The 10,181-nt window shown below is 42.7% G+C and overlaps 1 protein-coding gene across 1 annotated transcript in view; it reads left to right on the plus strand.

Annotated features, from left to right (window-relative positions):
* Window positions 1–6,403: 6,403 nt before the first annotated feature.
* LOC107573385 (NACHT, LRR and PYD domains-containing protein 3-like) overlaps window positions 6,404–10,181 on the plus strand; it is a 25,707-nt gene continuing 21,929 nt past the window's right edge. The window contains exons 1-3 of the mRNA XM_016259821.1: window positions 6,404–7,415; window positions 9,047–9,130; window positions 9,342–10,112. Coding sequence (XP_016115307.1) covers window positions 6,424–7,415; window positions 9,047–9,130; window positions 9,342–10,112 — 1,847 coding nt within the window. The 5' untranslated portion in view covers window positions 6,404–6,423. The remainder of the gene's footprint in view (window positions 7,416–9,046; window positions 9,131–9,341; window positions 10,113–10,181) is intronic.

The following is a 10,181-nucleotide window of genomic DNA, read 5'->3' on the forward strand; positions in this document are numbered from 1 at the left end:
TCTTAGATGGCTGAAAAATCTCCCGAGCGCTGTCACTGCCTTCCGCCATTTCGTCTCGTGCAAAAAACAACAACAACAACACTGCATGCTGCTTCTGCGTCAGACTGATGCTGGCTGGACAGGATTTACCGCAAGTTTTCAAAATCGCAATAATCAAACACGGTTTTGATGATAATTATATTTTAAACGATAATACTAACTGTCAGGGCATTTTATCTTGATTTATCGTAAAACCGGTAATCGTTACATCCCTAGACTAAAGACAAGTCCCACATCAGCACAGTCCTATTGTGAGGCGGGTTCAACCTCCGAGCACCCTTTAGGAACTTAACAACCAAGTTGTTTCTGCCGATTGTCCAGCCAGCCATGAGAGAATGGTTTGCCGTGATGGCTGCCACATAGACTTTGAGTGTGGATGGGATGCGCCCCTTATCCAACAGCTCTTGAAGAAATGTTAGCGTGTGGGACACATCTCATGAAATCGGGTCCTGGTTTCGTACTAAACACCAGTCACAGAAGACTGACCATTTGAGAACGTAGAGACGTCTTGTAGACTGAGCTTTAGCCTCTAAAATGGTGTTGGTATGCCAAATTTTGCCCTGCGCTTGCGAGAGAAGGTCTCTCATCAGTGGTATTAGCCACAAGGCTGCTGACAGCAGCTGAATCATCTCCGGGAACCAAGCTTGGTTCCTCCAGAGTAGGGCCACAAGAGGGCCTTTCGCACCGCGGGAACCTTTTCATAGTACCAGAACTAATTATGGAACTACCCACTTTTTGGCGTTTTCGCACCGCCGCAACTGCCTTTTTCGAGAACCAAATTAGCTCCTACTCCGGAGCAGGGTCTAACCGGCACAACTGGTACTAATCGTGACGTAAGTAGACATTGATTGGCCAAACGTGTATGAAAACCCCCTCCCCCGCCATGATTTAATACGCCGTGTAAACATACTGTAAACATTGTGTCAACTTATTTCGCAAGTATGGAGAACAGCGATAGATGGACGGACGCTGAAGTGCAGGCATTTGTAGCAAATGTAGCACTGCCAGTTGTCGTTGGAGATTCTTAGTCCTCCTTTCCATTCTTTCAATCGCTTTACGTATACGTCGACATTCCTTGTCCATTATTGTGAAACCCGCGAGACACAACAAAAACACAGCTCCGATCACAGTGTCCTCCATTCTCCTGTTGTTAATGTTGTTCTTTGTTTCCATTGTTGAACCAAATGCACACATGACGTCACTGTCAACCGACTTACGTCACTTCTTAGTACACACTGTCGGTGCGAATGCAACCCTTTAAATAGTATTGGGAAATAGTTCGCGCAAAATCGTCCCAGTACTTTAGTTCTGGAACTAAAGCGGTGCGAAAGGCCCTAAGGAGAAGTGAACATTTCATTTCCCTGACTCGCCAGATAACTGTTTTAAGGCAGATAAGGGAGCAAAGCGATCGGAGGGAATGCATACAGACAGTGCATACAGGCAGGAAGGTTCTTAGGGCCAGACAAACAGCCATCATTTCGAGGCAGTTGATGTGTAGGCATTGGATTGCCTTCGTACAGAGCACCCCAGCCCAAGCTGGAGGCGTCTGTCGTGACCCCCTTCCTCCTGGATGTAATTTCCAACTGTACACCTGGTAAAAACTAGCAAGGCATTGTCCAAGGGGCTACAGCTTTTGACACAGCGATGGGTTACCCTTATATAACACCGGCCCAGGTGCCAAGCATGGGACGGAACATGAGTTCTGAGCCAGTATTGGAGGGACTGTATGTGTAGCAGGCCCAGGGGGATCGATGAGGAAGTGGCCGCCATGAGGCCGAGCAAACTCTGAAACACCCTGAGGGGACGCGTAGTCCCTAACATGAACGATGCCACCACTCGCTGAATGTTCAGGGAGCATTCCGGCGTAATCCAGGCTCACATTTTAACTGAGTCTATAATTGTTTCCAGAAGCACACTCGCTGTCTGGGAGTCAGAAAACTCTTGGGTGAACTGATTCTCAGCCCAAGACGCTCCAGATGGTTGAGCAACATTGACCTGTGAGCGATAAGTTCCCGTTCTGATCTGGCTAGCACCAGCCAGTCATCAAGGTAAATGATGCGGATTTCCTTCCGTCTCAGAAGGGAAAGAGCTGTGTCCCTGCACTTCGTAAAGTGCGATCTCAAGAACGGTCTGTGATAGGATGTGAAAGTATGCATCTTTCAGATCCACAGACAGAAAACCAGTACTCGGGGCATATTTGCATGAGAATCTGTTTCAAAGTTCTGAACGGCCATCGCATGAGAGAGCGATTCAGATGTCTGAGATAGAGAATTGATCTGAGCCTGCCATCTTTCTTGGGAACAAGGAAGTAGCGGCTGTAGAAACCTGACTGGCTGTTCGCTAAAGGGACCGTTTCTACGTCACCTTTTGCAAGCAATGTTAGCACTTCGGACCAAAAAATGTGAGCTTCATTATCCTGTACCGAAGTTTGAATAATACCTCTGAAGCGAGGTGGCCTGAAAGCGAATTGGAGTGAGTAACCTCATTCTATGGATTTTAGAAACCAACCTGACACAACAGGGATGGCTTTCCAACCCTTGGCCGGATGGAAAGAGGTTCTAACTATTTAAACGGTAGTTCGCCACACGGGGGCGGGGAACTGGCCTTCCTGGGGAGAAAAGCTCTCGAAGAATGGAGAGCGAGTGTGAGTTCGCCGTGGGAGCAGCCTGCGCCCGTGAGCACAGCTTCAGTGTGGGCATGACCCATACGCATTCAAATCTGATGCGGTCAGTGATAATAATCAGTGGGGGGTGCAGTGTCTTCATTGAAGGAGAACCGCAAGCGAAGCAGCGAGAGACACAAACTCTCATAGTGAGAGCAATCTATCTCAGTGAGAACAGTCTCAGTGTGGGCGTGGCCCAGGCATGCGGCACACTAGAATATGAAGCTGTCAACGATATGGAATCATTGGTGAAAGCATTCTCCTCTAATCCGCCTAAAAAAGATCAAACCGCTCTAAGCAATTGAGGGGTGCTGATCTTCACGTGTAAAACATCATGGCAGATCAAAGTGCTGTGGGGAGAGTGAAGCACACGGGACCTTTCTTCAATGAAGAAAGCGAGCCGCGAGCGAAGCAGGAACAGACTGATGCTTTCACTGTGAAAACAGTCTGTCTCAGTGAGCGCAGCCTAGTGCGAAGCTGTCAGTGATGCAGAAAGATTGGTGACAGCATTCTACTCAGATTTGCCTAGAAGGATTGAGCCGCTCGATGTAACGAGGGGCACTGATCCTTACGTGTAAACACACCGGCAGATCAAAGTTCTGCTGAAAGAGTGAGCATGTGAGACCTGTGCCGATGTGGGATCACTCAAACCCGGATGCTCAGCTCTGTGACTCAAACTTTCTTTCTCCGAGCTCACTGAGAGAAGAGAAACGAGAGAGCGGGAGGGGCGGGGTAGCCTTCTTTGAAGAACGTGATCCACAAGCTAAGCAGGAACAGACTGATGCTTTCGCAGTAAAAGCAGTCTGTCTCAGTGAGTGCAGCCTAATGTGAAGCTGTCAACGCTTACAGAGACATTGGTGACAGCATTCTACTCCGATCCACCTAAGGATTGAGCCGCTCAAAGTAATGAGGGGCACTGATCCTTGTGTGTAATCACACTGGCGGATCAAAGTGCTGCTGGGAGATTGAACATGTGAGACCTGTGCCGGCATGGGATCACTTAAACCCAGTTGCTCAGCTCTGTGACTTCACAGTTTCTTTCTCCAAGCTTGCTGAGAGAGGAGAAACAGAAGAGCGGGGCTGCAGTCCGCGAGCGGTGAAGAGCGAGACTCATGCTCTCAGTGAGAGCATTCTGTCTCAGTGAGCACGCAGTCTCTGCGTGGGCGCTGCACAGACAGGCGACACACTCACTGCGCCCTTCTGCATGCAAGAGACCCACTCGCGGGGTGACATTTGCAACAATGTCTCTAAGAAATTTGCACAGAAATTTGCCCTTCTGAAGCGCTGGATAGCCGCAGAGGAAGTCTTCTCGCTTCTTCCCCTGCTGGGGCTCTTCTCTGGCGGCGAGCTGCAGGCTGAGCTTCTTCCTTTTTCGGCTTCTTGATCGCAGAGTCAGCAAAGAGATGGTCTCGTCGTTGAAGGAGAAGATTCTGATGAAATGGTGCTCTGAGCTGACTTTATATAGAGTCGGCTCTGCCCATTCTGGCAGGCTAAAGCGCCATTGGTTTGTGCAGCTACACAAACGTTAACAAATCAGGCTTTCAGTACCAGGGTAAACCGGAATTGACCCCATACGCAACGTGAAGTGAACGTTTGAAAGGGAACAGACACACCAATTAGTTATTTACCTATCTGAAGAATAGCTGAAGCTGATTGATATTGTGTTGGTCTGGAGCAAGGTTTGCATACAGTATTCATGAAAAATAAGCAAAGCAGTCTTAAAATCTGACAAATGACTCAAAATTAGAGCATTCTGCTATTCCATTTTATTTATTTATTTACGCTGTAGAGCTAGAGAGTGCTAGGCACTGTATGATGATACAAGCCTGCTGAAGTCATAGGCTACGTTAAATATAAATATGTCCTGCCCACTTTATGACTTAAAATAGAAAATATTTGTTGCAGAAGGACACGTTTGCAATTTATATTGATATGGTTTAAACAAGTCTATGATTTGTATGAATATTTTGGTGGGACTTTGCCCTAATGAGCCGTGGCTGAAGAACAATGTAATATTATGATCAAATCTATGATGAAAAATTCAATAATTTTACACATCAAGAGAATATCAAACACAGTGTATTTCTCTAGCTGGAAATCTTAAGGATTTGCACGTTAACTTCAATATTTAATGTAACTTTAATGTTGAGACCATTAGCGCATACTCTTATTCTGAGGACACTCGTGCAGCAATGGATGGCGAGGACCTCTTTGCAGAAATGGGCTACACAAAAAGAGAGACTCAAAAGTCGTAAAACTTACCAATTCCCGGATAAGTCATCTAGAGATTGTTGTATTAGAATAAACACAAATAGAACAAAATGACTAAAGTAACAAAGACAAACATATGATTAGACAACAGATAGTTTAATGGTGTGCTGGACATTGGATAATTTCACAAGAAGGTATAATGCAAATGACAGTGTTTATCAGTGTAAAATATAATATAAGCCTATAATAATTAATCCTCATGATATGAAGCCACATCAGATAACTGAAGGGAGCTGTTTTAAACACTGGATGCGAATGAGTCAGAGTAAAATCATATAATTAAATATTCTCTTTTGTTGGAAAACAGGTTTGTAAACACTCCTCATTAAATTAGAAACATATATTGGGGTCGTGTTTCTATTAGATGCATGTTAAAGGTGACAACTGAGCTTGCAAAGATGGATTGTGCAGCATTATGCGAACCGATCAATGCACTCTGATCTCAGTACAGTACTTCACAAAATAGACACAGCAAACAATTATTTAATTAGAACTTTTATTATTTAAAAATTGCACTGAGCCAATGTGCAAAGCAGGCTCAATTTAGCTTAAATCATGCAGCGCTAGTATGCTAGATTAACCTCATACATGAACAATCACACAACAAGTTCTCACTTTGTATAACCAAGCACTTTGTCTTAAACACGTGTGAATAGCCTTGCAAAGACAAAAAAAATCTACACCCAACCACCACAAGTGCATAAAACAATATAAATACTTATCATTGTGTAGGCTGATGTAGTGATGAAGATGGAATGCTAAAAGAGACTGGCAACTATGTTTTAGATTGCAGGCCAGGAAAGTCTTTGATAAAATTTACGTGAGCATTCAGACAAAGATGGAGGAACAACAAACGTGAGGAAGCGGGATGCTTTCGAGATTTGAATCGTAAGATATGGCTCTCCATTTGCTAAAAGAACTTGCCATGTAAAATGGTGATTGAGATGCCAGTAGAGTTGACGCGACAGCTCAATGAACATTCAGAATGATAGCTGACATGATCTTAAATGGCCTGCTAGTGTTTCACATTTTCCGTTGATAAAATAATTAACATTTTTGAATCATAGTAGGAGGACGATCAAACAACCACAAATGTTTTCTGTGTGATTAGTTCAATGCATAATATTAATCAAATAGTGTGAATTGTGAAAGGGAGGTCATTTGTCAATGACTGCAAAAATGAAGCAGTGAGTTCAGTGCTTATACTCCAGGTGTCAAGCAGTGATTGGCCAGACCTATTAATATGAATGAATGATGTGGCATTAGAGCCTTTCTAGCAGTACTTATGCTTAAAGCTTCATTTCTCTGTTTCCACATACAGGCCTCAAGTCAAGTTTCTTATCTAGGAAGAAGAGAAGCAGAAGAACAGCATCCAAAATGAGTGTGTATGAGGAGAGAGAATATGAGGCTCACTGTTGACACTCCAGCATCTCCAGGATTCAGCTGTGTCTATGAAGAGTAACATCTCCATGAATCAGCCCCCTTATCTCAGTGATGTTGACGCTCAGAGAGCAGCATCTCCAGGATTCAGCTGTGTGTCTATGAAGAGCAACAGATCCATGTTGCTGCCCCCTGATCTCAGTGGTTTTGACCCTCAGAGAGCAGCATCTCCAGTATTCAGCTGTGTGTCTATGAAGAGCAACAGATCCATGGGTATGCCCCCTGATCTCAGTGGTTTTGACCCTCAAAGAGCAGTATCTTCAGGATTCAGCTGTGTGTCTATGAAGAGCAACAAATCCATGGGTATGCCCCCTGATCTCAGTGGTTTTGACCCTCAGAGAGCAGCATCTCCAGGATTCAGCTGTGTGTCTATGAAGAGCAACAGATTCATGGGTATGCCCCCTGATCTTAGTGGTTTTGACCCTCAGAGAGCAGCATCTCCAGTATTCAGCTGTGTGTCTATGAGGAGCAACAGATCCATGTTGCTGCCCCCTGATCTCAGTGGTTTTGACCCTCAGACAGCAGCATCTCCAGTATTCAGCTGTGTGTCTATGAGGAGCAACAGATCCATGTTGCTGCCCCCTGATCTCAGTGGTTTTGACCCTCAGACAGCAGCATCTCCAGTATTCAGCTGTGTGTCTATGAGGAGCAACAGATCCATGTTGCTGCCCCCTGATCTCAGTGGTTTTGACCCTCAGAGAGCAGCATCTTCAGGATTCAGCTGTGTGCCTATGAAGAGCAACAAATCAATAGATATGCCCCCTGATCTCAGTGGTTTTGACCCTCAGAGAGCAGCATCTCCAGCATTCAGCTGTGTGTCTATGAAGAGCAACAGATCCATGGGTATGCCCCCTGATCTCAGTGGTTTTGACGCTCAGAGAGCAGCATCTCCAGTATTCAGCTGTGTGTCTATGAAGAGCAACAGATCCATGGGTATGCCCCCTGATCTCAGTAGTTTTGACGCTCAGAGAGCAGCATCTACAGAATCTATCTTTAACCCTGTGTGAGTATCGTGGCATTGGAGTTTATTTTTTTTCTTTTAAACACTGCACTCTGCACTGCACTGCAGGCTCTTCTCTTTTAATATTTTAATAATAAAAACTCCTTACACACCTGCATGATCACCAAAAAAAATAATAAAAAAAATACAGAAATAAAAAAAAAGAAAAACTTTATCCACTGCCTATTGTAATGTAATATAATAAAGAGCATTTAATAATAATAATTATTATTATTTGCAAAAATTGCAATGCTAATATTAAGTTAGTAATATGTAAATATAAGGTTATAAGTAATAATATTAGGTAATAAGTAATAAATATTAGGAATGTCACAATGTGAAATTTTGACTAAATTATTATTGTCTGATATAATATGATATCTGTGATTATCTGTAGATTTACCTTCTATTAAACAATTAATAAAAATCCACAGACATATCACAATTTTGGTCCTGTTTACACAAATGGTCACTTCATGCATTTTCTCTGATCAGTTAGCTATCCGATCGTGAAAAGACTGGGTGTGACATGTCATAGCCATATATGACAGCGCTAATGCTACATGCATCCCCACAGATGAGTAGCTGAGTATCTCTTCAGCAAGCCGACAGACAAACTGCCGCAAATGAAACTGAAAGTCAGTTGCAGACAATCAACTCACAATCATCCTCATTAAAAGTAGTGAGACTCAATTATCTTATCAGTACTAAAGCCTCTCTCCTGTTGCAGTCATTGATCTTGAAATTAGCTGATGATGAATACAATGTGGTGCATATCTTTTGCTTTCTTTGACGTGAATGCTGTTAAATTCCACGGTTGAAACATGATAACATTATGCACAATACATTTCAGTCAGTTGCATTATTCAACATACCTTCTGATGTTCATTCATGTTTATTTTGTGCTAGTAGTAAAGCAGGGGAGATGATTGGTTCAGGTGTGCTCCGTGTTTCTGCTTGAACAGAAATGCATCTATAGTGATCTGCAGATTTATATAAATTGCAATTATTGTTTGAAATTTGTGACAAAATTGACAGAACTTTAAAGCATGGACCTTGTTTATATTAACATAACAAAAGCACAATGCTTATTGTGATTATTGGATGGGAAGCATACAATAAATAATGTTTAGTGAAGTTAAGTAATATTTACTATGTTTGTAACACTATTACCTTCATCTGGGCCTGAATCTTTGGATGGTGATCCCACAGGTGCTGTAACATTTTAGATTTGTTCGCATTAGCTGTCACTTTTCATCTGCATGATTTGCATATTGGAAACCCGTCCTCAACCACTCCTGAATCATTTTTAGATAGCTAAAATTATCCGAAATAGCTAAATTTGCGTCTTCAGTGGATACTAGTCTGGAAGTTGCCTTGTTCCACCATGTTTCCCTCATTTTGAGAGTTTCAAATGTGCCTTTATTAGAAGATCACCAGTGAACTCAGCTCGTAACAACATCACAGAGCATCTGGACTGACAGCACATGTAGAAGAAAGTAGTTGATCCCATCTGAAAGACTAATTTTCATGTTTTTCCTAGTTTTCAACCATAAGTTAACAAGAACTGTTCACACCCATGTTTGTTTATTTATTGGAGCAGGCCGATAAGTTTGTTTCTCTCTTTTTCTCAGTACCATCAGCAGGAAGAGAAAGAGAGCATCTTCTCCACTGCAGCCACCTGATCTCAGTGATGGATCAGAGCCTTTTGATTCTGTGTGAGTATATTCATGTAGAGTGAGACTTTCAACACAAGAGCAAATAATATACACAGAAATATCAAGAGAGAAATTTACATTTTTAGTTTATTACTGCAATAAAGTTCAAATAAGATTATTTAATATTAGAGACATTTAAATATTTTCTCTGTTTTGATAAAGCTCTTTTCTGTTTGTTTTTGTCTTTCTGTTCATCATAATGTGTTTTCAGTGGTGGGAGAGCTAACCAGATCAGATATGGGTCCTGTTCGACCTTCACATCTTCTTACTATCAGAACCACATCAATCCTCATGACACAGAAGAATCCCTGCAACGTGATTATCCCCCACCAGTGCACGATGATCTGCAGATCGTCAAAGACCAGCACAAAATTATCATGAAGAATAAGTATGAGAGCTTATTTGAGGGAGTCAAACTACTAGAGAATCAAACCCTCCTGAACCAGATTTACACACAGCTGTACATCATAGAGGGAGAGAGTGAAGGAGTGAATGAAGAACATGAGGTGCTGCAGATGGAGAAAAGTTACAGGACACTCCAAGACACTCCAATCAACTGCAATGACATCTTTAATCCTTTGCCTGAACCAGGATATGAGGAGATGAGAAGAGAGAAGAAAGACAAAATAAAGACGGTTCTTACTAAAGGCATCGCTGGAATTGGAAAAACCGTCTCTGTGCAGAAGTTCATTCTGGACTGGGCCGAGGGAAAAGCCAATCAAGATGTAGATTTCATGTTTGTGTTTCCATTTCGAGAGCTGAACTTGATTAAATATCATCAGTACAGTCTTCACAGACTTCTGCTAGACTTTCATCCTGAACTTCAGTATCTGGACTCAAAGATGTATGATGAATGTAAAGTTGTGTTCATCTTTGATGGTCTGGATGAAAGCAGAATTTCACTGATGTTTTCAGACAGTCAGAAAGTTTCTGATGTGACTCAGATTTCATCAGTGGGTCTGTTGATGTCAAACCTCATGAGAGGAGATCTGCTTCCCTCTGCTCTCATCTGGATCACCACCAGACCAGCAGCAGCCAATCAGATCCCCTC

Source organism: Sinocyclocheilus grahami, unplaced genomic scaffold, assembly GCF_001515645.1.
Source record: "Sinocyclocheilus grahami isolate Dianchi unplaced genomic scaffold, SAMN03320097.WGS_v1.1 scaffold1927.1, whole genome shotgun sequence".
Classification (NCBI taxonomy): Eukaryota; Metazoa; Chordata; class Actinopteri; order Cypriniformes; family Cyprinidae; genus Sinocyclocheilus; species Sinocyclocheilus grahami.